Below are 27,075 nucleotides of genomic sequence, written 5' to 3' on the forward strand. Positions count from 1 at the left end.
AAATCCTCTCTCTTATAATACTTCGTTATTATTACATCGTGTGTGAACGGTGTATTCCGTATACAATGATATATGCAATGCGATGTCTGCCTGTGACATATCGACTCGCATCGAAAGACATTGTATTATAATATACACCGAAATAACAGAATATGGTAATAAAATTATATATATATATGTATATGTATCATTATATGTATAAGCAATATTTACAAGGTTTTTTATGATATTTGACCCTTCGTTCGAGAATAGCGATTACAATAATAGTAACTAACTAATATTTAGCTAAATTTTTTAATCAGTTAGATTATTATTATTATACATAGTATAAGTATAAGAATCCTCCTCCTTCGTCCTTTTTTTCCGTTCCGGAGTGTACCACTCATACAGGTGGAAAGTAGCAAGAATATAATAACGGGGAACTACTTTCCAAAACGATTCCAATGATATATAGTTTGTAAGATTTAATCTGATTATGTTTATCTCGCAAAATATTAGATCGATACAATTTGTTTCATATACAGCAGTTTGTTTTATAGGAAGTAGCTAAAAAAGAATGTGAAAAGATTTTTTCCCCCGGAGATTATATTGATCCGATATCCTTCTTTGTCAAAGGTAGAAAATTTCGAAAAGAGTAATACGCCGATCGAATCATTAAGTAGAATTATCCGTTTAATGTACTATAGAGCGCTTCATTAATCTATGTGGAACTGTACGACGATTGGATAAGTATTTGCATACTATTTCCTTTTGATTCGTACGTATTTAATTCTAGGCAGAGAAAAACATGTACGCGTGTGCAATCTAAAATTTCTCCCACCTACGAGTTTTTCCGTTTACGAGATCTCGGTAGGCCTTCAGAGATTCGTTGTTACCAGAATAAGACATATATTGCTAGAAGATTTAAATAACAAGGACTACAAGAGAGAGAGAGAGAGAGAGAGATAAAGAGAGAGAATGAGAGATAGGAAGAAAATGCAGTAATGCTAGTTCTATTTCTAAACCAAGTTTAATCGTGAGAAAAGTATCTTCAAGTTCGATATGAACTTACTGTCGCGTGTCATAGGACGAGGAGGCCTAAAATTTCTTGAAGTAGTGTATGTATCTGTGTGATCTTCCTTCTTTAATTATATTTCAAAAGATAGTCTGTCGTAATGTGTGAAATTGATATTACACGTCGTGACGGGGAGGGGCGGGGGAAGAGGGGGGATCGAAGAAATGAGAAAAAGAGGAATTATAGCTGTTAAGAGTGCGTTAGATCAATAGTGCGTGTCTCGTTGCCGAGGATCAAGCGTAATCTCTTCATGGGTGGCGGCGGCGGATCGAGGTTCAGCTCGCGCGATTTCTTGTGCCGTCTCTCACGGTCTCTACTCTTGTGTTTCTTCCGACGTTTGCGCCTCTCCAATCCCTCAACACGTAATACCTCGTATTCAGGCTCGTAGCTGTCCTCACTCAGGCTAGTGCCGGATTCAACATTGTCCTCCAGAAGCGGACATGATCGCTTCATGCGCAACGTCAGCTTGAGACCACGGCTGGGTTTCTCCGGCGTGACAGGCCAAACTCGACAATCGCTCGAATTGCTCGTTTGCCATTGATATTCGGAAGATTGGACCGAGCTTGATTTTTGCGTACTGCTGTTGTTTTCATAGGCTGTTAATCTGCAAGAATATTTTTCCATTTTATTATCTTTTGACCGACTTCGAAGCAAAAAACATATATGTAATATGGAAATTGGTTCAAAAATAGATAGAAATAAAATTTTTATTCGGCAAGAAGAAGAAAAAGGTATATTCGTATCAATATAATTTACCTTTCCAAGCTCTCTTCGACATCACAGTTCTCTTCCACTTGAACACTGTTATTGGAATCCGCACCGTGCTCGCTCCGAGCCATCGAATCGATCGGAGGCCACGGTTCCTCCGGGACCAATACCGGCGGCTCGGCTTTACTGTACTCGTCGTTACACTGCATCTCCAACACAGGCGATGTGGAAGAAGATGCATGACGAGACTCGTGTTTGCCGCGTCTTATTATAGATAGTATTCCAATGTCCTCCAAATTACTCTCCTTCTCGCTAAACTCATAGATATCACCCTGGATGCCCGAATCGTCATCGGCCTCCCCGATATCGGTCGTCGCCGATCTTTGCCGATCCCTCCTCTTAGTTGATTTGTTCTTGCTTTTTCCCGTTTTTCCATGATTCTTCGCGTCCACACCGTCATCCTGAGCATCTTCTGTCCATACTCCGAACTTGGACTTAGTGCCCGAAAGTTTCTTCTGCGACTTGCGAGACGATTTCGAGGACGCGATTTCCAACGCGTAATCTTTTCGCCTGGACGTCGATCTCTTTATCAACGAGGGATCGTGATTGTCCTGAAAGTTCCTATGGCCCGTTAAATCGTTGTTATAGTCTGTGCCAGTTTGTACATTATTAAAGTCTGCCGCATTTTTTTCTAATTCTTCCCTAATATGAACTCTAGAGTCTATCTCGATTGCGCGTAACGTCGTCACATCAGATTTGACGTCAGTCTCGACATTTGCGATATACGCATCACGTTTCATCACGACGCTCTCTTCTTCCTCTTCTTCCTCCTCTTCCTCCTCCTCTTCCTGGCTCGGAACCGTACTACTATAACATTTTAAGACGTTCTCAATACTAGTTTTCATTTTTATAACTTCCTCAGAATTCAATCCACAAAACTCGACACTGTCCGTACGATTACGATCTTCCGTCGCATCAACGGCAATCGGACTGCCGCAATCTTCACTCTCCATATCTTTCTCCATAGCATATTTCTGCACTACGATTACCTTCGCGGAGTTTATATCGCAACATTCGTCATCTGATCGAGAGCTTGATTCGTACAAAACATCATTATGCCTGAAGTCGGCCTGTCGCAGAGCTTTCTTTTCTTCCATCGGCGGTGGTGTATCATCGTCCTCGCAAGACGAGTCTTCGTTCAGTGTCTTATGATCTTTCTCGTCTGTCGAGGAGAATCGTTTGCTGCGAGATTTGGAAAGTTTATTGAGACAATTATTTATGTTGTAAGGATCATTTTCGCCTTCCTTATCCCGCACAGGTGACGAAGAACGGCGATAGTCCCTCGAGCGACAATTCGTGTCGTCAGGAATCAATTCTGTGGTATGTAAGCGCTGTTGCATATAGGTCTGAGACATGGAATTTAATCGGATTGAATCACAGACGTTTGTACTATATTGTCCCTTTTTGTAACTGGAAGAATTAATATTATTTACTATATCGGGTTCGACTTCCGCAGTGAGGTTCGGTATTCCCCGTTCGTCCTCTATCAAGTCATCAACATTGGACTCATCCTCCATCTTTGTCAGTCGTAGTGGACAGGCTTCGGTCGAGGATTCGTCCGTCTCGGTACGCCGTCCTGAATCTTCCACGTAAAGATTGTGATTTATCTCCGTGACGAGATGCTTTTGTAATCGCGAATATAGACTCTCTTCGGGTACTCTATCTGAATCCTCTTTTCGATGACTGATATTCGCCACTTCCGCATCTTTCGCAACGGAATTGCCGAGACAGTTCGATACAGACTTCATACTAATCTTCCCCTTCTTTGATTCCGTTCTCTTGTGAAGCCTATGAAATTAAAATTACATATATTAAAGTATTAAATATATGATCAAAAATTCAAATTCATCAAAATAATCAAACATTTAATCGTATTAAGGTAGTAAAAGGCTACCTGGATGTTCTGAGCGACTGAGTATTTTTGAGAGCATTCCCGTCATCAGCACTGCCATCGAATTTGCACATCTGTTTGTTACGGAGACTCCTCGTGACGGAAGTCGTGACCGCAGAAGGATGCGGTCGAGTCTGTAGCACGTTCTCGCCGTTGTTGATAGCCGGTTGTTGCTGATTGATATCGGAGAAACGACAACCCTGCGCGATTAGCAACTCGGCATCGTACTTGGTGAGTCCTTTACGTCGCAATTCCTTCATACTGAGAGAATGTGGCGCGACAACTGCATTTCCAACCAGAACTGCATTTCGCTCGGTAAGAGCGGTATCAGCTTGCTGTTTATTCCTATTCAATGGTTGCTGTCGATGTTTGGTCCGATTAATTCGATTATCCGTTTCTCTCAGACGATAACCTACAATAACCGATCCAGCTGATGATGAAAACTGATGATATCGCATTCTTTTAATATCGCATTAGATTTTACCGGATGACAGTTCCTCGCCTGGTTTCTGATTCGCGAAAGCACCTTTCCCTCGCCTCTCGCAGGTCTCGCACTCGCAGTAACAATTACCATCGCCGAAAAAATCCTCCCCGTAGAAACACGTGATCTCTTCGCCCACCTCAATGTCGCGCAACACCTTGACGCACGCTGTGTCTCTTCCCGTCGGCACAAACTGTATAATATCATAAAATTAATATTCTCGCATTCACATAGTAATTTCTTTTTCAATCACACTTTGAATTTCGTGCGATATTGTAATTACCAACCTTGCAATTCGCTCTACAGTCATGGTTTATATAAGCAGCAGGCCCTAACCATAATTGGGCACAGTTCTTTCGACAACTAAACATCACAGAGAAGTCATTTTTTCCAGGATGCAGCAATGCAGCTTCCTCCTAAAAAGTATAGAAAGTTGAATAAAAATAAATATTATTCTTCTTTTAAAAAAAGAAAAAAATTACTCGAACAAATCTTTTCTGCTTTATATATTAATCAAACCTTTTCACTTAGTTCTGCTATACAACCGACAAGGCAGGAGATTTTCTCGTGCTTCATCCATTTTCGAGTGGCACATATCTTAGCACCCTTTTGTCCCTCTAGGCTGTATCTGTAGCACGGCTCTATCGCGAATCCAGAATCCTTATCGAAAACTCGCAAATATCGCTTGATCTATAAAAGAAAATAACTATTACACACATAATTTACAATGTTTATATAAAAAAACAATATAAATTCCTTATAACTGGGCTTAAAATATTATAGCGGCATTATTATCATATTTAACTTACGTGATTTTCTAAATTGATTTGCTGTTGCTTAGATTTTGTATGAGGGAGTCGTGCACCCCAGTCTCCACCCATTAATTTCTTATATGTTTTCTCATAATTTTGACTTTGAATAAATTCGCAGATAATTTTTCGAAGTTCATCTTTATTTGCCTTTAATGGTCTATATCTGTTGTAAAAAGATAAAATTTTAATAAATGAATTGTTAGGATAGAATTTGTAAATGTATATGTTGATCGGAAAAGAAAAAAAAAAGAATAATTTCAATAATACCTAATATTCATTTTATGGGTGGTGAATCCTAAATAGGGATCTAGCACGAGAGATGTGGCCAAGTCGTCATTGTCAGAGAGCTCTTTTGGTGTCATTCCACATCCTCCACCACCACTGTTTGGTTGCATCTTTGCACCAACTGTACCACCCAACCTTCGCTCCTGCTTCCTTACTGCAGTTGCTGAGGTCTGGATCGACAGGCAATCCACCACCATTCTGCGACACTAACTTTCACTGGAATACAAAATGCTTCTGTGAGAAAAGATTTGTTTTTGTTGTAATTAGCCATATATATATATATATATAACTAAGCTTGTTTTTTCGAATGGATTTAAGTTAATGCATTTTGAATTTAAATCAAAGGTTAATGTACTTTTGTTACACAATCGCAGAACAATCAACTCTATTGAATAGGTTTGGGGATGTATAATACATGACTATTGTTATGCATCTAACTTGCTTGATCAATTAAACGGAATAAGTCTATTGAAAAAACTGTCATTATATTCAAACCTGAATCAAGCTTGTTGTAGACTCTTAACAATAACCAATAAACAGAATATATGATACAAATACTACACTATACTGAACACATTATCCAAGTTTTAATCGACTATTCTATCCGGCCGAGACATAAGATAATGAAGAGAAATCTAGCAACGTTTCTCAAAGAGAGAAATATTGCTTCACGTTGCTCAAATATCGCACTTTAATGTAACCTTCTCAGGTGTTATTAAAACGCCAAACATGGCAAAACTTCCTCACTAAATGCAAGCAGCACATGTTTGATTTTCTCTTCTTCGACACTATTTTCGTATTCACGTGGTTTCCCTCGGTAATGTCACCAGGAGGAGAAGCATCCTCGCATCGCACACCGAACCCGAGAACGAACCAAGCCCAAGTCGAAACGAGCCACTTGTCAAGAAAAGGGGGGGGAGAGAGAGGTTGCGATCGCGCGTCATCTATTCACCCGAATTCGTTATCGAAGCACGCGACCATCTCCCGGAACGATTCCCTGGGACGCGACGAGCGGCGGCGGCGTCGCTTTGCGATCGGCGGATGCGTCGGTGCCGTCCGAGAACCGTCTCCCTCGAAAGTCAGCGCCACGGACGGGACGAACCACGTCGGGTGCCACCGTATCGACCGGAATACGAACGGTCTATAGATGCGCGTCGACATAACGGTCCTCTCTCGCCCGCGGTCCTCCGGACTCCGGAGGACAATCTCGTTGTCTCGCCCCCGTCGTCCTCGAATCTCTCGGGAATGCCGCCGTAAGCGAACGGGTTTAATGGCGGGGGACGAAGAAGAGTCAGGTTGCGCGAGCTATTTAAACGTCAGGGGAAAACAGGAGACACGGACCGCCGTCGTCTCCTCGACGACGACGATATCGTCGTCGTCGTCGTCGTCGTCGCGAGTTACTTACCGCGAGAATGCTCTCCCGAGAACGGACCTCTCGCATCTTGCGTTCGGTCGGGCCCCTAAAGCTAGAGCGGCGCAGCGACGTGCCTCTTGTGTCGCGACCGAGACGCGCTCGCGGCGGCTATCATGGCAGGATATATTATCCGAACGGGAGGATAATCTTCGGTGGATCGACACGGCGCGGGTGCGACGCGACGCGACCCGCAGCGTACATGTATACTTTCCTCTCCGCTTTGCTTTAACAGGCCTGCGTGCGTACGCAACGTGCGTTCTCTCGTGCGATGCTCTTTCTCTGTCGGTCTCTCTCTCTCTCTCTTTCTCTTTCTCTCCTGTACGTGCCCTCTCGCGATTCGGCGACAATGAACGACGACGGTGTCGTCGGCCTGCGTCCCTGTCCCCGGCGACGCGTTCTCGATCCTCGCTTCTGCCTCCTCGCGCGGATGACAAAAGAGCAAGGGAGCGAGAAGGAAAAACGACAACGACTGACGACGAATGTCAATCGCGACTACCGCGGAGCGAGTTCATGTTTTGGAATGTCGCAGCACAATGTCGTCGGATACGTCGTGCCTGACGTGATTCGTGTCTTCCGAGCATATGTCTCTTGGCCGGGAGCCAGAGCCAGGCGCTGCCGCGACTGGTGGACGCCTTAGTGATTTTTCACGTCGCAACGTCTCGTCTTCTAGCATGCGGATATTGGTTCTGCGACAGTGCCCGAGCGTATAATCACGATGAGACGATTATGGACTATCGGACGGAGAATTGCGCGGTCGCGGTATCGTTCGTCGAGTCTAGAGCGGCCGGGGAAAGAAACTCTTCTAGTGACTTATGCGCGACCAGGGATGCGGCACTGCGTTTCCATGACGACCTCGCCGCGGAGATCTGATCTTCCGGCGTCCTCCCGTAACTTAGCAACATTAGATCGGGATCTAATCTGCCCTCGCGAACGAATTCCGCGACACGCGTGATACGTACCGTAATTTTTCATCATACACACTTTATTTATAACGCCAGTACGCGAATCAAACATCTCAAGAATTTTATATTATGTCGCAGTTTCGCATGACAATATAAAAAAAATAACATGAGAATTATTTTTCAATTACATATGATTTTATACGAATAATTTGTTCCCGGAAACATAATTATATACAATATATACAAATCTAATCTAAAGAACGAAAATTCTATTCTCAAATATAAGACGCGAAGTAATACACTATGACTGCAAAATTCTCTTTTCTAGAGAATATTATGAAGGGCCTGGGGATTTCTCGAGCCGAACCTGCTCGATCGACAACGACGTGAATGACCACGCGCGATTGCGGCTTCTCTTTAGATACACATTGTCTTACGAAACGCACGATCGTCAGTATCGCCCATTCCCGTTGCACGCGATGGGTACTGATTGTATATTTGTTTGACTGAAACGGTAGTCGTAATTGCGTCAGAGGTTTTTTTTTATTTTTTTTTTAAATAAGCGAATATCACGATGACGATGGAAAGTGTCGCCGGGACGATCAACGCGGAAATGCTCCACGTGCCGAAAGAGAACACTCGCGCGATGGGAAACATCAAGGACGGCGTGATCGATTTCGTTGCCGGCTCGCTTGGTAATGTCCACTATAATCGCGTTTTTATACGCGGTATCTTATTGCTTGCACACTTACGAACAATCGTGTATCGTGGGATATCCGAAGTCACGTGCGCCAACGCGAGTATGCAGCAGAAATTGCCTATGACAGCTCATGAGATGCGCGAAAATATTAGAGCAATATTACAGGAAAAAGTTTATGAGGAATATAAAATCGCGATGATTTTCTGTTGAAGCGATCTATATAGAATCGCAAAGCGTAAAAATAAAAAGTTGCACAATATATAAAAATAAAAAAATTTTAAAGAATGAAAATATTCGAAATTTTTATATCGTCAAATATTATTAACGTAAAGAACATTTTATTTAAATTGTATTATCTCTGATACTTCTATCATTGTAATATTATATTGCAAATAATTCATTTGCATTTTTTTCATAAAATTTCAATTATGTTATTATACAATATTTATTGCTGTTTATACGATTTATTAATTAAAAAATTTATGTAGATTTGACGGAAAGATAATGTTTCGGGATTACCCCAGTCTCGTAAGTTATCTTTCATATCATGTAATCAACTGATAAATCTAAACTAATAATCGATCAAATTGACGCGGGATCGTGTCTTTTACATCAGAAAAAAAAAGAAAAAGAGAAAAGAACGCTTTGCATTTATTGAGAAAATATATCACATATTTTTAAAACGATTTGTTTAGAAATTATATCATGTATATTGACAAGAGTTGCAAATTTATAGCAAGATATATTATAGCTTAGATCTAATTTTAATATTTGATATTAAAATTGATATTCTTTTGTTCTAAATATTTATACTTGTTGGTTTAAACTAGTTTCAGATAAGAGTTATTTTTTATTATAATACCGTCATATAAATATGTGACATATCATATACGCGTTTTCACATCGTAAATTGGGTAATATTTTTTAACATTTATAGGCGGTGTAGCACTCGTCTATGTAGGCCAACCACTGGACACGGTGAAGGTAAAAATGCAGACGTTTCCGTCCATATATAAAGGCATGACGAATTGCTTTCTGCGTACATTAAGGACAGACGGTATCGCGAGGGGTTTGTACGCCGGAACAATCCCTGCGGTGGCTGCCAATGTCGCCGAGAATTCAGTATTATTCGCGGCATACGGCGGATGTCAGAAAGCGATCGCCCATTTATTAGGTAAAACATAAAATGTCTTCATTCACGATTCCGTAAAGCGAGAAAATTTTTGACAAACAAAGCTATACGTCACCCACTCGATATAATATAATATGTAAATACCAAAAAAATGTATAATCGTTGTTTTTAAACGAACAATTAATTCTCTCTTACAGGTGCACAGAGCGTAAAAGAGCTGAACTCCTTCAGCAACGCCTGCGCCGGTTTCTTTGCCGCATTTTTCTCGTCGCTGACACTATGTCCGACCGAGTTGATAAAATGCAAGTTGCAGGCGATGAAGGAAGTCGAACAGATGCAAACAGTCACGAATAAATCCACGGTGAATTAGCACCCGATGACGGTAGCTTTTAATGACATTGTAAACTTGCAAATAGTATTTTGACATCATCATTATTCGTTGTTTCTTAGAGACCTCGCATAGGGCCGTGGAATCTGACGAGACAGATTCTTAAGGAGCAAGGTGTCAGAGGCCTATTTACAGGTCTGTCGTCGACGATAGCCCGAGAGATGCCAGGCTATTTCTTCTTCTTCGGTGGTTATGAGGCCACGAGAGGGTTGCTGACGATGAAGGGTCAGAAACGGGACGACATCAGCTGGCAGAGAACGATGGTGGCCGGTGCGGTGGGTGGCACGATGCTTTGGCTAGCGATATTTCCCGCTGATGTGGTTAAAAGCAGAATACAGGTTTGTCCTCATCGATGAAAAAGCGCATTTAATAGTAACATGCCGTAATAATGTTAAATATCTAGTGAAAAAGGTGTAATTCTTGTCTTTTGTTTTAATTAGGTGCAAAACTTAAAAACACCCGCCTTAATAATCTTCAAAAATATTGTACGGCAAGAAGGCATCGGCGCGTTATACAACGGATTGACACCGACCTTAATAAGAACGGTACCAGCGACCGCGACATTGTTCATCACCGTCGAATACACAAAGAAACTTATGTACAATTATTTTTGAAGCCGGATTCAGTATTTTCGTTTTCTCATACCTCTTGAATCTGATAGGAAAATTCTAAACTGGTCAAATTGTGTGCTGTACTCTACATCGCCTATATACCTGTAAATATTAGAAAATGAATATGTCCAATATGTATAATAATTGTTATTAACGTTTTGTTAATAAAAACTATTTCCGACAATTTTCTCTCTCCGTTGTTATATATATATATATATATGTATCTTTCTAATATATTCAAGTTATTATATAATTAAATATTTTTCTGTATTTAAGATATATTTACACAATGACAGAAGTAGTCAAATATATAATTATTTTTCTTCTAATTATATACACGATTATATAAGAATGTAGAAAAGATTGTAATAAAGATTGTTCAGTTAATATCTCAACTATTTTTACATGTGAACCATTACACAAAAATGTAAATAATGGAACCTGGAACTTGGTGACCTATATTTAACAGATCGCAAATCAAAATATAAAGTTTATTATATTTTGTTAAATATAAAGTGATGCGAGAAATATTCGTGATATTATTTGTTGGACAATTCTGATGCATTATTTCTAAATACAAGCTTTTTGATGTAATGACATCTCTCCTGCGGTGATGCACATTTGTTCCAAGAAATATATGATATCTGTAAAAAATCAGAAAATTTTTTTATTACTTGTCTTATTCTAATCAACATAATTCTAACACTAAAATTCTCAACACATTTCTATAAATTTCAATTACTGTTTATCGTGGTTAATGATATCAAAAATTACAAAAAATTACTTAAATTATGAATGGAATTTCTATCAATAATTGCAGAAATAAACTTTAACATGAAATTTCAAGTTAACATTCAAAGAATTATACAGTTTCATACATTTCATGCATTTCACAAACTTTCGCATTATTTTTAACCAGATTGATATATTTCATTGCTGTCTTTCATAAAATTTACCATGATTGGCGTATATCCAATTATGGACAACTGTCTTAGTTTTGCAGCTAACATTCCGGTAGGTAAATCATTGTTTCTCATTAGAAGTCCATGAGGAGCCATGACAAGAGCAATCCATCTGACATTCTTCGAAATTTCTTTGTCCACGCGCATGATCTCACTCAATTGAAACTGCGATAGGAATTCCTCCGATGGTACGAGCTGATTCTGTTCGTCTAGACAGAAGACGATATCCGGCGGCGCGTAATGTGGCAACGGTCGGATGACCGATATGTTCGATGTACTGTTAAACAGCTCCTGTGAAAGAGAGCATCCGTAAAACTATATGTAAAGAGAAGGAATTATCCATTATGCGCCAATATAGGTACCTGACACGTTTCTAATACGCTTGTACAAAGCTGATTCCCTCGGCTCGATTCCGCCGAGCCAGTCCTGGAATATTCCCGGAAATATTTCTGTAAGACATAATTAGATCCATTAATATATATCACTTTCTCGAATTTTTACAACAAACAATGTAATTACAGACGGACAGTCTCTTTGCATACTTTTTCTAAAAAATTACATAAAGAGGGCTTAAGGAACGGCCCGTTGTAGTCGGGTACTTCAAGCCGGAGGCTATAGTCCAACACGCAATATTCGCGTGTGAGGTAAGTATAATGGCCGTGGCATATTTTGTCAAGATGTTCGCGCGCCATGACACGTCCAATCAGATCAATGGGGTATATACTTAACACCGCCAAATATCCTAAAATACGTGAAGCTACTTGTGCATGCCTATCGTGAAAAAAATATTATAAATATATCTGAAATGACACAATTTTTTATCTTTCAGAGAAAGGTATAAAAAGAAAATTCATGATTTTTACTTTAATGTTTTTTTTTTTTTTTTAGATATATTATTGCTTTAACGTTTACTCTGATATCTCCTGAGCCCGCCTCGTGTCCCAAGAGGCTCTGAGTTCTTCGATCACATTTTGATAGATATTGTTGCTCGGATCAAAGTTGAGATTAGCAAGCACAAAGATAAATCTCTCGAAGTCCTTTAATCTCGCGGTTTTTACTTCGCTATTAAATCTAAGAGCATAATAGTCATACGCATTACTTATTATCTTCATTTTACGACAGTATACACAGATTAAAATAAAATTTACCTTCTAATTATTCTATCTATGAGCTCCTTATTATATAGCGAAACTTTCCCACACGCGTGCGCAATGTGTGTCAGAGACATTAGCGTAAAACGCGACTCGTGCGGAATCACAGCTTTCAATAATTCCTGAAACGTAGGGATTACCGTGAGCTGCATACTAAATCTGGAAGCAAGATATTAAAAGTAAAATTAATGTCCACGTTAATGAATATTTGATATTATCTTACCGTATCAATTTGAAGAGTGCTCCGATACTGACGCTGTCCACAATCTCTATTTCAGCGATAGTTTTTTTAATGATTTGTTCTAGAAAGATGATATTTCTAATTCGCGTACCAGTTTTGAAGAAACCTAATATCGCTATTGCGAGCTCATTGATCGACAAGTCATTCATCCACCGCTCTAAATAATATTCAACCTCGTACATGTTTATGGGTGGCTTTCGACATACATTCAGAAAGAATAAAACCTGTACTAATTGTTTGGAAGTGAGCTTATTAGGTTTGTTACCTAATTTCCTCATAGCGTACCAAATATATTCAGATTTGTTGTTACGCATTATTTGATATATCACATCGCAGAGTAATAGCATCTCATCAAACTTCAGCTGCGAGAAGCGCTTTACACACTCTTTGTCCACACGTTCGCAAAAATTGTTATATAAACTATATTTTAAAAAATTGTGAAATGGTACTAGGTGCCGCATCATTATCATCAGATCGTTATCGTTCATCTTCTTTAAACACAACGCATTGAAAGCATTCACATATTTCAACGGATCGATGCGGTTTTTGTTATAATAAGTATTATAGGACAGTTTTTTGATGGCCGACAATATCTCTTCGCTCGTCATTAGATTCCAATCCTGTTCCAGGAGCTCCAGGGCAGTCTCGTTCGTGATGTAAGCGTACGTCGTAATCGGCTTCATCACGGTCTTCGAATAGTGGATCGAATTCAAAAACAGCTTGCGAGCATACTCATTTTCCTGCATTTTCTCCGGCTTAGTATTTTTATCGCTGTCATCGGCGATTCGTTGAGGAGCGATATCGACCTGCTGACGATCCGTGGAGAGTACCGCGAATTCTCGATACTGATGCAAATTGCACGCCACATGGTATTTTTGTGACGTACGCGTCAAATGCTTACCGAGACCACGCTTCGACAGCGTGCCGCTCATCGGCTGGACGTAATTGTCCTTGTCACAAAATCTCAACATCGAGTACGTACATCGCAAGCGATTCAGTCTCTGTGTTAACATATGGAAAGTTATTTGGCGGGCGATTAGATAATTCGCGATAGATTCTATCTCTTGTCAACGTCGCGGAGAAGATTTTATGAAAAACTGGTCTCTTTATCGTTCAAAGTTTGAGGTTTGGATACATCAAGTCCCAAGGACAGCTGAAGCAACGTGCGCCACGAAAACTTTGTGATGTAGACGAGTAAATTTCTTCTGATTTTGTCCCCTTGACGTGACATCTCTGTATGCGAGACACAAAGTTCGTGCATCCATCTTGAATTGTAATTTTGTTACATTACGTTTCTATCTATGATATCGAGTGATTCATGGATAGCAGACAGCGAGAACAACGAAAAAAAATTGATGAATTTTAATATAATTCATAGAAATTAATTATATATTTCGCAAAAAATAATTTTTTATTTGGATAATTTTAGAATTAACTTTTAATTTTTCTCTTCGTGAGAGATTTCTTCATGCGAACTCATAAAAAAATCTTGTACACAATAATTTTCTATCAATTAATTCGTTTAATCTTTACAGATTTGTTGTGAAGAAATAAAATAATAGAAAAATAATGCGATAATATATAAATAGTAATGATTACAGCAACGGAGTATATATTTACCGTATATATCTCATTTTTCCAAAATCTTTAGAACAATAAAATGTATCGATGACATAATTAAAGTTTTATTGTACGATACGATTAATACACGTGTGATTAGTTGTTGCACCGAAAGTATACAATATAATATATATGAAGCCTTCTTTTTCTTATCAAGTATGTATGTACATATACTTTATTTGAAACGTAGACGAAACACTTTCGAACATCACACATAACATCTCTCTTTTTATGTACAAGAACTTGATTTGCCGTTCGTATAACGATTTTATTCGAGCATACATAATACGGATCCAAAGGGAATTAATTGATCCACAGATTTCTAGTTCTTTTAACGCGAGAGTATATTTGCGAAACAATCGGAAGAATAATTCAAATAAAATGCGTGGAATAACATTTCGCTCTATTTCTCTAAACCATCGATAGATGTATACAAGACGAGCTAAAATATATTATTGCGTAAAAAAGTAAAAATTGACGAGTAAATGTAAACACACTTTCGCGATTAATTTTTGTAAAGTTTAGTAAAAATTAGAATATATTTAATATTTCTAAAGAATGTTAATATTTCTATATTTAAAATTATATACTATATTTAAAAATATAAATATATGCTGAAAAATGATTAAAAATATTATGGGATATAATCGTTTCGCGCGTGTCCGTTTTACAAGATCGAAATAGTAAACTGATCTTTCTCTTTCCGTTGTACTAGTCAAGGTGTTTATTATCGAGAAGTCAAGGTGCTAACAACATGCGTGCACGCGTATATTTTGATTTTTTTTTTCTTCTTTTCACTTCGTCAAATTTGCAAGAAGGTGAGGAAGAAGAGAGGAAAAGATCTATTGGAGAGTAGAATCAAGAAAAATACGGTATAATTAGGCCGGATAATATAATAAAAGATAATCGAACGGACGAGAGTGATTTGTCTGGAAAGTAGTCAATCGATCGGTTATCTCTTTGCAGAATCGACATAATCCCGTGATCGCCGAATCAATAGTCCATATATACATCCTGCTGATCGACCTGCGCTAGCTTCTTCTTCGAATGAAGAGGTAAAGGCGCAGCTGGGTAGACATCTCTGGGATTCTAAAACAAATAAAAAATGTATTAAATCGTCCAGATTGATCTTGAATAATAAATCTATCCAAATTTTAATAATTATAATTTTAATAATTTTAGTTTTACATCAATTTTATTCATTAATTTATTATTCTTCTTGCTATTATATAACAGGTTATTGATACTTATTGATATTATAAAATAAAAATAAGAGGACCATCGAGCTAATTTTTTAATGGAAGAACATCGACGACAGAAATTTATCTAATTATAATAATTGTTCAATTTCCATTTTACTCTTGGCAAACTTAATTTCTAAAGAGAGTATTATGATTCTTTTTCTTATTTAATCTTTTACATTTTTAATAATAATTGAAATAAAATACGTGTGTTTTCTCTCTCTTTACATAAGTATCTTTAGTTTTTATATTTTTTTATTAAAAACGTGGCAAATATTCGCAAGATATATCAAATCAGGATTAAATTGAACTCTCTTTCGAGTTATGTAATTTTCGTTACGTTATACATATATCGAAAACAAGAGACTTTTACTTACGTCATCGAGAATTGCAATTAAGAATTTCATTCTAGGAAGCTTGTTGCAATCAGTCTCATCGCAGTTTATGGTGCGCATGATAGGCAACGGTGTCAAGCGTTTCCTTATCTGTGCACCTCGACAGGCAGGGTCATAAGGATTTCTCCTGTAATAACGCAATCCCACTTTATTCTATGCCATTTTCTGTTTTTTTTTTTCATTAACATGAAAAAAAGAACAAACGAAAATGCAAAGCTTACTCGCAGTTCACTGCACTGACCCAAGACTGATAGTAGCACACGACAATGGTGAAGATGATTATGCATCGTTGTATAAACGTCTGAAACGCGGAAATTAAGAGATTACATAATTTCATCTAATTCTATATAAAAATTACATCCTTGTTTCGTAAAAAAAAAAATCAATTTCACTTTGCTTCAAATTGCCTTCTCCTCTTTTCTTCAATTCTTTTTCGTTTATTAATAATTTCTAAATTATTACTTATACGTTGAGACGGATGTGCCTGCATCAATATGTAAAGTTAATCGAGAGAGTGGCCGATTTTAATTAGATCGAAATTAATATTAAATTGACACACCGTCAATGTACGAAGGGAGCTGTGAAAAGGATCGAAAATGCGCGAAAGGAGTATCGTCGTGATGAAATACTGCGATCTTACGCTTTGAGATGCCTAAAGATATCCTTATCTTTACGCGAGCGAACAATGGATAGCACTTGTTCTAACGAAAGGTCACCTCGTTTGACCAGAATCGCCACGATCTCGATATTCCTGTCGCTATTTATTTGCCAATACCGCGAAAAACGACGGCAACACCTCCATTCGTGTCGGCCAATTTGCGGAGTTCCGTGTTCCGTGTATTATCCGTATGTCTCCGCTCGATTTTTCACGATCATTTACAAACAAAGGGGAAAGGTCGATACGTGAATTTCGAGGGATATCGCGTTTGCGTTCCACATGGCGAACAAAGCTGTCTAATTTTGAGTTTCATTTATCTAATATAACGACGAGGTATAAATACGATCTAATAATTTGTGTGCGGTATCCGATATCATATATTCAAACGATATCAACTACGCTTAATATGACGACGATGTGAAAACGTGGGCGATTTTAATCCGCGTAACAGAACATTCCGCGGATCTTAATTGTAAAATTTTACGATAAAACTATTTTATTCCGTTATTTATTGGAGTTCTCGAATATCTTTTGTAATAAAAATTTTTCTCATGACATAAATACATATTAATATAAAAGTATAAAATAAACTTATTGTTAGAAAAAGATTTAATCCTTCTCTGTATTAGAAAAATTGTATGTAATTATAAAAATTAATGAAACGTCATCGTAATTAAACTTATCGCTAGAAAAAAAAAATTTAACCTTCTTTGTGTTAGAAAAATTTCATGTAATTATAAAAATTCATGAAACATCATCGTAATTTTAAAGATTTGAGCATAAATCTTGAGTCCCGATTGTGATGAAGACAACTTGAAATTTTTTTTACATTAAACAAATCGGATTGGGTTACATTAAAAATTATCGAAAGCGCTATATATATATATATTTAAAAAAAGAATAGATTAAAATATCTTATTATTATTATTTCTATCATTTACAGAAAAAACTGATCTTATTTTAAAAATAGTATTCGCATGGCGATGTTGTAAAAAGTGAACGGTCTTTTTTTACGCGCGCGTCTATTTTTGCTCTTTTCAGATTTCTCGATAAAACTACATCAGACTTATCATCAGACTTATCATCAGACTTTATAATGATACTTGGAAAGACGAATCGAGATTCTAGATGCGACGCGACGTGATAAATATTGTCCTCTCTCCGCCGGCAAGTATTGCTCATGAGGAGGAATTCATTTGGAGCTTTTGTGCGTGCGATAGTTATCGTTTATTTATTTTAATACACCTACTCTCCATTGGTCCCGAATTCACGCTATTATCGATCCTCGGCGTGATTGAGCGAAGTTGAAAGCACCGATCACGTAGCGCGCACGTCGTAAAGAGGTATCCTCGTAAGAGCGTTTTTAGAATACAAGAATGAGATTACTCTTTCATTCCCTTTCCCCTTCCCGAAAGAAAGAAGAAACCTGTAAGAAAATCCCGCCGCATATAAAGATCGCCGTCTTATATTATTCCCTGATGTTCGAATTTTATACAATAGTCCGATGCATCTTGCGCGAGCGGCTCTCTCGCGTATTAATTCCCTCCCGTGACCTTATCCGAATCTGACAATAGAATTTCTCGAGCGCGAACATTTCTTCCGGACTTCGAATCGACGTATATTTTTGTACGAAATACGTATACTCTGTCGCAAAAAAAGATATATTTTCTTTTGTCGCCAAGTAATTTGAAAGAGAGAGAAACAATAACTCTTCTCGGTACAATAAATAATTTATATCTTTTTATTGTAATGAGCACGAAGATTTTAAATCAAACAATTATATTTTATTATATAAAAAAATATGGATTAATTATATAAAAGACGTAATTAATAAAAAATATCAAGCAATCACGAAAAAGGCGGTGAAAAAATGAAACTTTTTTTATTGGAATATAGGTACTTAAACTTTTCTTGCTTTACCAAATTAATGAATTAAGATAACTTTATAATCAAATTACACGGTTTACACACGGATTACTCTCGATATCCAAACTGATTGTAATCGATGATTAGTATTATATATCTTTACGTAGGCTACGCATAGGGTATAATATTGTACGAAGCGTATTTGAAAGTTTTCGGTCGATTGTTATCGCATGAGAAGTTTCGTTCTAATCTAACGATTTAGCTCAATATCCTGATAAGCTAGATAATTCTTAATGTCACTTCCGGGTATCTTTCCCACGGCTCTATACGTAACAGAGCATATACTATATACTATATGATCCTGACACAGACATAATGAACAACGTATTTCATACCTCAGGGTATTTAAGCCATTTCACACATACACACACACATATATCTGTTCGAAAATAATTATTTTCATATAAAATACACATTATACGTATAAAAAAATTAGTATGTGAAAATTAATTAACATAAAATATGTAAACTAAAAAGAACCATATGATTATATATTTTGTGACAAAAGAGGCCATAAATAGTCAAAGAAGACTGTGCATGACAAAACGGAGAGAAGGTTGTATAAAAAAAAATTTAAAAGAAAAATCGTCAAAAATGTCGACTCAACAAATTTTAAAAATTTTTAAATAATTTACTTTGTTTTTGTATATTTCGGCACTAATAACTTGTAAATTAATATATTTAAAAATGATACAAATGTTTTCCATTATTTTTTTTTTTTTTTTTTTTTGGTATCCCAATACATGTATGTATACATGTATAGATATTGCATGTAATATTGCTCAACCCGAAAAAGAGTCATCTATTAATACAAAGTTGATCAAAGGATTCACTCAATCGGAATAGACAGCGCCAGCGGCCGAGCAGATCGTACGACGATAATTGCCGCACACGGTTGATTTTAGTTAATTGGCGGCTATCGTAATTGTGGAATAATGCAAATAGATTTCTGTGCGTTTAATGAGGATCGTTGTTTCTGTAACTCAACGATCGAGTCGATCATATCGATTACGTGACATATCTGAAACATCAGAAACCATTTCTTTTGCTTAAGAAAATCGGTTATATATGCATGTGTATAATAATTATATAATCTAATGTGTATATTATATATATATATATATATATATATATATATAATTATTAAATATATAATATATATGATCGATTATATAATTAATATCTGCGATATTAATTATAAAATTGGAAATTAATGCTTGTCAAGAGATAACGTCATTAAAGAAACGCCGCGTATATTGAAGCGTACAAATACATGCGCGTAAAAGAAGACAGATACGAACTACCCCGAGATTATGATTTCGCGACATTCCGGTCCGTGTTAATTATTAAACAACGTCGTATGGACAGCCCCTAATCAAGTTAACTCGCATCCTTCTTCGTTTATATGACACGATGTCGAGTCGTTGACTACTCATCCTTATTAATCCGAGTGCAGGACATACTCTCATTTTTTTTTAAAACACCGCAGCCTTGTTTACTTCATTTGTGAGACATTTTACAGTTCTGTAGAGAACAGTCTGGGACCTTGCGACATTTGTTTTTTATAAGTCACAATAAACATACGGTATATGGATATCTTTTACATCGGGGAATAATTTATGTTTCGATATTCGACCAAGCGATAATTACAATTATCAAATGGATTGAAATATGATCGTAAACTAATAATAACTTCTATAGTATAATCATCATACGAAAACTGATATTAACGTCAACGCGATACCATTGTTATTACCTAAAAAGATATGATACTTCTCTGTGCATTATTATCAGTTACATATTTTCACGATTCATCGTCATCAATTTATTTAATTGCACCGATTATGTTTTATTAAATAATAAATCAATAAAATATATATAAACAAAATAAAATCTTAAATACTGGCTGATTTGGATGATTATCTTATTGTGATAATTACAATACTGCATTTTATTCTCATTTTCCATCGCGATATTAATAATGTACGCAATAATCATGTAATGAGTAGCGGCTGATAAAAAACGTGATATAATTTTAGTTCTCTACGTATTCGTTCATTTAATTAAATATCACCAAAAGATTGTCCGATCAAATACATTGCAAACACTATAATACAGAACGATTCGCATAGAGCACTCGAACAAATCGTATATACGTCTATAATAATACATATATATATCTTTGTGGTAAGAAGCATAAACGGTGAATCTAACGAAGCACGGACATCAACAATAACTTTAAAATTGAGAATTTTTAAATTCAAAAGCTTTCGTCAATTTGGATTTATCTGCGTTCTCTAGAACAAAACGAAAATTCTGTTCTTAAGCGCTTGATTCGTTAACGGTTAGTTTAGAAAATTTCTCTATATATTTTCCTGCAGCAGCAATTGACTAGTTTAATTCGCTGTCTCTTCTTCCTTCAATCAGCTACTTCTCTTTATATTGTTTCTCACTAATTACTCTTATCCGTATTTTTTTCGATTAATAATTAAATATAATAGGTATATAAAAGTAACAATATTGCTAACGCTTCGCCTATTGCAGCGTAATGTTTTTGTCTTTTATATTTTTGTGCACTTAATAAAATTATTATTAGTCTTTTACCGCATACGGTATAGAAAAAAAGAAACAATCTTTTAATCGCTTCGATTTCAAAATACCTTGATTGTCGATTTCAGCTCAACGATTAAATATATACATTTTATTAGAGCGTGTCTCTTTCGTTATCTGCAAACTTCAATATCGAATAGATGTATATACAGGACGTTCGCTTTTCACACCATGTGCTTTTTCATTCACCCTCCTTTTATTATTTCTTCGCGAGACGATATCAATTACCAAGGTCGGTGGATCGTACTCGTTGTTTTCGCAGGAACATTATCCACTGTTTGTGTATGCTAATGGCAGTAGGGAGTACAAACGATCCGTAAAAGTGGATTTGTAAAGCGAAGTGTCATGTACGCGGAAATTGAGATACAATTTCGGCTACGGGCGGCTTTCAGACTTATCTGCCGCGTATTATTATATGTCGCGTTTTACGCCAACATCACGTTAAGAGGCTCTTTTACGGTACATAAATTCAATTATATCTTTTTTCGATGCATGTTACCCCACCCGATATTATTTTGCTATGTGGCGTAATTTATGAGGCTATTATGCTCGTCTTCGCGATGGCGATTTATCTCTCTCTCTTTCTCTCTCTCTCTCTCTTAGTTCTCTCTCTTATTGTTAGAGAGAAATAAATTCTCTTCCCGTATTTCGTCTTTGAAAATCATATTTCCTTCCTTAAGTGAATTTAATCGTTTCATAGACATTTGCGTGATGTGTCCCAAACGATAATGGATTGGTATTTCTCGCGCAACGCAATTGTACTTGTAACAATTGCACTGTATACGATGTGTTTTCTTCATATAATCTGTGTACGCGAATTACATTATGACGATTATATTATCATGAAAAAAAAATAGATAAAATTATTATTTAATACGAAGTGTCTGTCGAAAAGAATTTTTTAGAGAAATTCTTTGACAAATTTAAAACTAATTTTACATTGAAAATAAAATAATACGAAGAATAAAAGAAACAAAGATTGCACTCGACATTCTTTCTCCTTCAAAACATTTCATGCAAAAGATTGAAAAACCGCGACAAATGATGATCTCGGTTGACATGTTTTCTTTGAACGAAAACTGGCTGCAAAGAAGCAATTTCTAAGATATTCTTTTCAGAATATCCTGCATATTCACTTTAAAATATCGAAAACTCGATCAACTCCTGTATCCTGAATCCAGCCTTAGATTTTCCATATTTGCGAAAGTGGAGAAAAGAAAAAGCAGCAGAAGGAAAATAGAACCTATGTTTGATAACTTTATCTTTTTGCGAAAGGATATGCACGGTTCATCTAGCATCCCGCCGCGTATAAAGGGGAGAGGAGAGTGGAGAGAGAAAAGGGTCAACACGACAAAATCGTTCCATGCCCACGCATGTTCTCGCGTTCATAATTCGCAAAGTTTTCGCGACGTTCGAAGCTCCTTCTCGAAGGGAGCAAAACGTTGACTTCTCCTTTCGACATTGATAAAGGATCGCGACACGATTCAGCTGCGTAATCGCGCGATAGATTCGCTCGTTTGTTCGATATCGCAGCTTCATTGGTGAATTAATGATACGCGTTTTCGAGCCATCGAGACGCCATCGAGAGAAACGAGGAGAAACAAGAAGGAACAGACAGCATACGAAAGGGAGGGTGAAAAAAGGAGAGCGAGATCCAGAGAGAAGGAACAGCGTGTGGAAAAACGGGACGAGATGAGCGACGGGGTGCGAAACAACCCCACGGTTGGGGCAAAGAGGGGTAGCAAAGAGGAGTCGTCGCGTGGTTACGCTCGTCTCTCGGATATGGGACGTCGTGGCGTCTCTCCGTCTGGTGGCACACAAAAAGCACCGTTCCCTCCCCTCCTACGTTTCCTTCTCGGTCGCTTCCGTTCCGCTGTATCCTTCGATCGTTGCTGATTTTCCGGTCGATTTATTTTTATCAATATTATCGGCGACGCGATCGTGGAAGCAGAGTCTTTTATCTCGCACAATCTCTAATTCATTAATTATCGAACGATGTATCTCCCCGTATTTTACTCGTCGATGCTCGCGATTGCGGGTCGCGATAAAGATTTACCCGCGCGAACCCATTGTTCTTCAACGGGACGATTCTCGTCGTATTATCTCGCGGATTATCGTCGAGCTTTATACAGGCGACGTGGTAGGACTATCTTGAGAGAAGACGGTTTCTTTGGCTGGGGGTGTCGTATACTCGCTTCGATCCGGGATTGTTTTCCCTTAAAAGTCGGTCAGTCGAATCGTCATGTCGATATTTTCCTAAGTAATGTCCCTTAAGAGTTGTCTTTTGTCTCTTTTTATTCCATGGCAAAGATAAAACGGCGTCTAATATTACATCGCGTAAAATCGTAAGACCAGATTAATTTAGTTTTATTTATTATACTATATACATCATTTTATCGCGCGCGCCGGTATCTATAGTAATAATTTAACCGGGATATAATTTCGATCACTAATGTATCGCGAAAGAAATATTCCACGATTAGGGGAGATTAATGCATCCAAGGAATTATTCTCATAAAAGAATATATCGTCGAGAGAAAATAACGAAAGCACTTCTCGTAAAATCCCCGTCCACGGTCGACATGTATACATATACATGTCCACTAACTGGCAGCGAGTAAAGAAACTTTATGCACTCTCTGGCGACTACTCGGACTAGACATAATGTCTCCAACATCTCCGCAACGGTTACATTTGCCCTTTGATATAGTTCGTCCCGGAAATATATACATACGCGATATTAACTCGCAAAACTAACTCACGCGCTGCTCCGATATCGTTGCGGCCAAGAAATACAAATAAATGATTTTTGCGATAAATACATTGGATCTATATTGTAAAGTGTTCGAGAAATATTAATGACATAATGACTATCTTTCTCGACAATATTACGAATAAATAACTAATTTAATAAATAAATATTCAGAATGCAATTTCTCTCTCGAATTTCACTATTATAAATATATGAATTATTTAAATATATTTTTTATTAAAAGCATTATTAATAATAAGACATTATTAACAATAGCATATACATTTTGACTGTTTTAATTTCAAAATTATCGTATTATAAAATATAATAAATATATTTATTTCAATAAATGTTTAAAGTCATTTCCTAAGGTAACTTCTAAACATTTATTTATGCATTCCTAAAATGTGTCTCACATATTATAAAGTATTCTTTATATACATTTATGTATATAAAGTCTATACACATACTCTTTTATCGTATATTTTTCAAAAGTTTCTCGATTATAATCCCAAATATATTCTTCTCAGTTTTTGTTTTTGCTTTATATATTGGCCGATGCTATGTAGTTTTTAATCGGGTTTAACAGATTTGCAATGACCCATGAAATTTGACATTTCGGATACCATGGGACACATTGCTAGAGTAACGATGACATGTCAAGCGCGTAGCCTATTCGAAAAACTGTTGCTGCGAACGCAGTTGACGTATATTGTCAGAAGTCTCGCCCAATCAACATCCATTTCATGTCAAGTTCTCCCTTTGACATGATACAATTCTCAAAAAAAGTATCGAGAGCTTTGTGATAAAACTATTTTAATATTATCTCTCTTTCCGATTACAAATGTGTGTAACGTAAAGAAATATTTAAACCGAGATAAGCCGAAAGAATGCACGCGTTTAATTTTGAAAAGATCATACACGCGTAATTAAAGTATTTCTGTCACAGTATATTTTAATTATTTACAAATGTCAGTCTAACAAATATGCATGAAAAATGCACGATGGACAAACATTTCAACATACCACGTTCTCCATTGCAATGTAAACAGATATTTAAACAAACGATACGTCATTGCAAGGAATTTACTCGAGTTTGAAAAGCGAAAATAATTCTGTCTACTATTGAGAAATAGTGTCGATATAAAAAAGCGAAAACAATTTTATATTTTATCGAAAAACACTTTCTCTCACAAGAGTAATTCGGAGCGCCGATCGATTTATCCGCCATCATTGGATGGAGTTTCGGAGAACGGTAATTCGAAAATTTCACGGGGATGTCTTTCGGATCGTATATATGCTGCTGTTATACGCGATCGCACCGGTGCATCGGCGGAAAACGAGGATGGTACTTACCCGTCTCCGGTTTCGATTACACTTTTCCGGATGTAAAAACTAAAACGAACGAACGAACGAAATAAAACGCGCGAACGAATTTCCTATAATTTGCATGCGGTTTGTAACGCAATCGCCGATCGATTAATCTTTCATAAACATCGTAGCTCGTATTATAAAAAAAACTTAATATTTTTTCGCGCTTGTCTGTTATCGTCACGATTGTTTTTGCTGATAATTTTCATCGCTGGTTTTATGTCTGCACCGCGCGTTTAAAATTTTCTAATACTTTCTTTTTATTATTAATTGCATATATTCTTTTTTTTTACCTTTATATATCATATTTAACAATAGACAGTTATAGTTACCATCCAAGCGATCAAGAACTGCAATTGTTGCGAATGGAATAATCAGTGATTGCGATACTTCAGAAAATATATGGTAGTTTCTCGAATACGCAGATGTATCAATAAATCGTTTTATATCTCTTTTGTTAAATATAAAAAGGAACTCGTCTTTCGAATTTACAAAACAAGCGTTAAAATCTTTTCTTCCTCATTTCCGAGAGATGCGGAATATATCTTTTGTGATTTTTCTCAATTTTTTTATTTTACAAATCCTTCCTTGCTTTATTATATTCTTAACAAAAAAAAAAAAAAAATAATAATAAAAATAAAAATTGTGCCTGCGATGCACAAGAACCCACTGAAAATCTCCGGAAGGCGGAATCAAGTCCTGATGCAAATCTATTGTGTAAACTGCACACCATCTCCGCTCGTGTTTCACATTGTGAGAAAAGAAAGGATTGCGAAAAATAGGGGTACAAAGGAAAATAAAGCGTGAAAAGAAAAGCGGATGATACTCACAATCGTCATCTTGTTGATAAGGGAAGCTTTCGCTCTGCTGCCCTTTATTGTGTAACCACGATAGCACTGGTCCCGCGTCTGTTCCGTCTGTTTGGTACCGCTTCTTCCTTTTCTTCAGGAGGCGCGAATCGCGTCACGAGGGACGGTGCTCGAAGTGGTGGTGGCGTATGTACAGCTGGTAGCAGGGTACGTTTCTCGAATACCGCCAAGTAGTTGAAGAGAGGCGAAAGAGCTCCAAGAGTTTCGAGGTCAGAGGGCGAATGATTGGTGGAACTTGCGCGAGCTACATTTATACCGCTCTCTCAACCCCTTGTCCCCTCTATCCCTCTTCGTTCTTCGTTTGTCGTGCGAAAGCAAGAACGGATCGGCTCTCTCTGGTGGGCGCCACGCATCCACCACCACCGTCGCCGGTGGATGAACGCGTTCCTCCTCTGCTCGTCAGAGAGTGCGTATCCTGGCCCCGTATCCTTATTACGTCATCATTCGCCGTAATCTCCACCCAGAAAATATGAGAGAGAGAAAAATAAAGAGAGAGAAAGAGGGAGAGAAAAAGAAAACGAAGAGGGGATGAATTTTGTTCGTGCGAAACTGAATGAAAACTCGCGGCCAAGAGATAGAGATGAGACTGTTGCAGAATTGCAGTTGCGAAGGCGGAGGTACTTTGGTGCAAATTGCTCGTAAATAACAATCTTATAAGAAACAAGACAATTTTTATCATGCATTCTTTGCGTTACAAACGATGGCACATATATTTTTGCAATTTTTATTTGTTCAAACGCGCGATTATCGAAAGCTTAAATCTAGATATGTTAGATTTTCTTAATTTAGTGTTACTGCGTAATTTCTTTTCGATAGGAAGGGCAACATATATATTTCACTG

The 27,075-nt window shown here is 37.2% G+C and overlaps 4 protein-coding genes across 8 annotated transcripts in view; 1 reads left to right on the plus strand and 3 right to left on the minus strand.

Moving 5' to 3' along the window:
* The window catches only part of LOC138932694 (mitochondrial ornithine transporter 1), a 37,020-nt gene extending 26,297 nt beyond the window's left edge, over window positions 1-10,723 (plus strand). The window contains exons 1-6 of one of the 5 annotated variants that reach the window (XM_070294781.1): window positions 6,526-6,544; window positions 7,936-8,302; window positions 9,245-9,481; window positions 9,637-9,800; window positions 9,890-10,165; window positions 10,268-10,720. In XM_070294781.1, the coding sequence (XP_070150882.1) occupies window positions 8,182-8,302; window positions 9,245-9,481; window positions 9,637-9,800; window positions 9,890-10,165; window positions 10,268-10,441 (972 nt within the window). In that variant the 5' untranslated portion in view covers window positions 6,526-6,544; window positions 7,936-8,181 and the 3' untranslated portion in view covers window positions 10,442-10,720. Of the gene's footprint in view, window positions 1-6,525; window positions 6,545-6,953; window positions 8,303-8,795; window positions 8,836-9,244; window positions 9,482-9,636; window positions 9,801-9,889; window positions 10,166-10,267 lie in introns of those variants that run through there. The other 4 variants (XM_070294782.1, XM_070294780.1, XM_070294784.1 and 1 more) reach the window with 4 other exon arrangements.
* Window positions 966-7,502, minus strand: Hmt4-20 (Histone methyltransferase 4-20). The gene is made up of 9 exons (XM_070294775.1): window positions 6,697-7,502; window positions 5,274-5,507; window positions 5,004-5,169; window positions 4,714-4,884; window positions 4,482-4,610; window positions 4,198-4,387; window positions 3,717-4,125; window positions 1,811-3,610; window positions 966-1,658 (listed from the first exon to the last, which is right to left on the minus strand). The coding sequence occupies exons 2-9, from the start codon at window positions 5,486-5,488 to the stop codon at window positions 1,244-1,246; spliced, it is 3,495 nt and encodes a 1,164-aa protein (XP_070150876.1). The 5' UTR covers window positions 5,489-5,507; window positions 6,697-7,502; the 3' UTR covers window positions 966-1,243.
* A 28-nt stretch (window positions 10,724-10,751) lies between the features above and the next one.
* LOC138932691 (uncharacterized) lies at window positions 10,752-13,948 on the minus strand. Its single transcript, XM_070294776.1, has 7 exons — window positions 12,775-13,948; window positions 12,549-12,710; window positions 12,313-12,471; window positions 11,943-12,171; window positions 11,763-11,849; window positions 11,395-11,691; window positions 10,752-11,082 (listed from the first exon to the last, which is right to left on the minus strand). The coding sequence occupies exons 1-7, from the start codon at window positions 13,803-13,805 to the stop codon at window positions 10,978-10,980; spliced, it is 2,070 nt and encodes a 689-aa protein (XP_070150877.1). The 5' UTR covers window positions 13,806-13,948; the 3' UTR covers window positions 10,752-10,977.
* A 538-nt stretch (window positions 13,949-14,486) lies between these two features.
* Window positions 14,487-26,638, minus strand: LOC138932434 (uncharacterized). Its single transcript, XM_070294295.1, has 4 exons — window positions 26,196-26,638; window positions 16,270-16,349; window positions 16,031-16,175; window positions 14,487-15,501 (listed from the first exon to the last, which is right to left on the minus strand). Exons 1-4 carry the CDS (start codon window positions 26,202-26,204, stop codon window positions 15,406-15,408), a joined length of 330 nt encoding a protein of 109 aa, XP_070150396.1. The 5' UTR covers window positions 26,205-26,638; the 3' UTR covers window positions 14,487-15,405.
* Between the last annotated feature and the right edge of the window lie 437 nt (window positions 26,639-27,075).

Source organism: Polyergus mexicanus, unplaced genomic scaffold (assembly GCF_030449975.1).
Source record: "Polyergus mexicanus isolate NDT 795.1 unplaced genomic scaffold, iyPolMexi1.0 SCAF_4, whole genome shotgun sequence".
Lineage (NCBI taxonomy): Eukaryota > Metazoa > Arthropoda > Insecta > Hymenoptera > Formicidae > Polyergus > Polyergus mexicanus.

Excerpts from the sequence above, each read along its gene's own strand:
- Hmt4-20 (XM_070294775.1), bottom strand. The coding sequence starts at position 5,488 with ATGGTGGTGGATTGCCTGTCGATCCAGACCTCAGCAACTGCAGTAAGG. Across the intron at positions 4,388-4,481 it reads ACTGTAGAGCGAATTGCAAG|TTTGTGCCGACGGGAAGAGA; the intron begins GTTGGTAATTAC and ends GATATTATACAG. Across the intron at positions 3,611-3,716 it reads CAGTCGCTCAGAACATCCAG|GCTTCACAAGAGAACGGAAT; the intron begins GTAGCCTTTTAC and ends TTAATTTCATAG.
- LOC138932691 (XM_070294776.1), bottom strand. The coding sequence starts at position 13,805 with ATGTTAACACAGAGACTGAATCGCTTGCGATGTACGTACTCGATGTTG. Across the intron at positions 12,472-12,548 it reads ATAGATAGAATAATTAGAAG|ATTTAATAGCGAAGTAAAAA; the intron begins GTAAATTTTATT and ends TTATGCTCTTAG. Across the intron at positions 11,083-11,394 it reads TTGGATATACGCCAATCATG|ATATCATATATTTCTTGGAA; the intron begins GTAAATTTTATG and ends GATTTTTTACAG.
- LOC138932434 (XM_070294295.1), bottom strand. Across the intron at positions 16,176-16,269 it reads GTCAGTGCAGTGAACTGCGA|GAGAAATCCTTATGACCCTG; the intron begins GTAAGCTTTGCA and ends GCGTTATTACAG. Across the intron at positions 15,502-16,030 it reads TAATTGCAATTCTCGATGAC|AATCCCAGAGATGTCTACCC; the intron begins GTAAGTAAAAGT and ends TATTTGTTTTAG.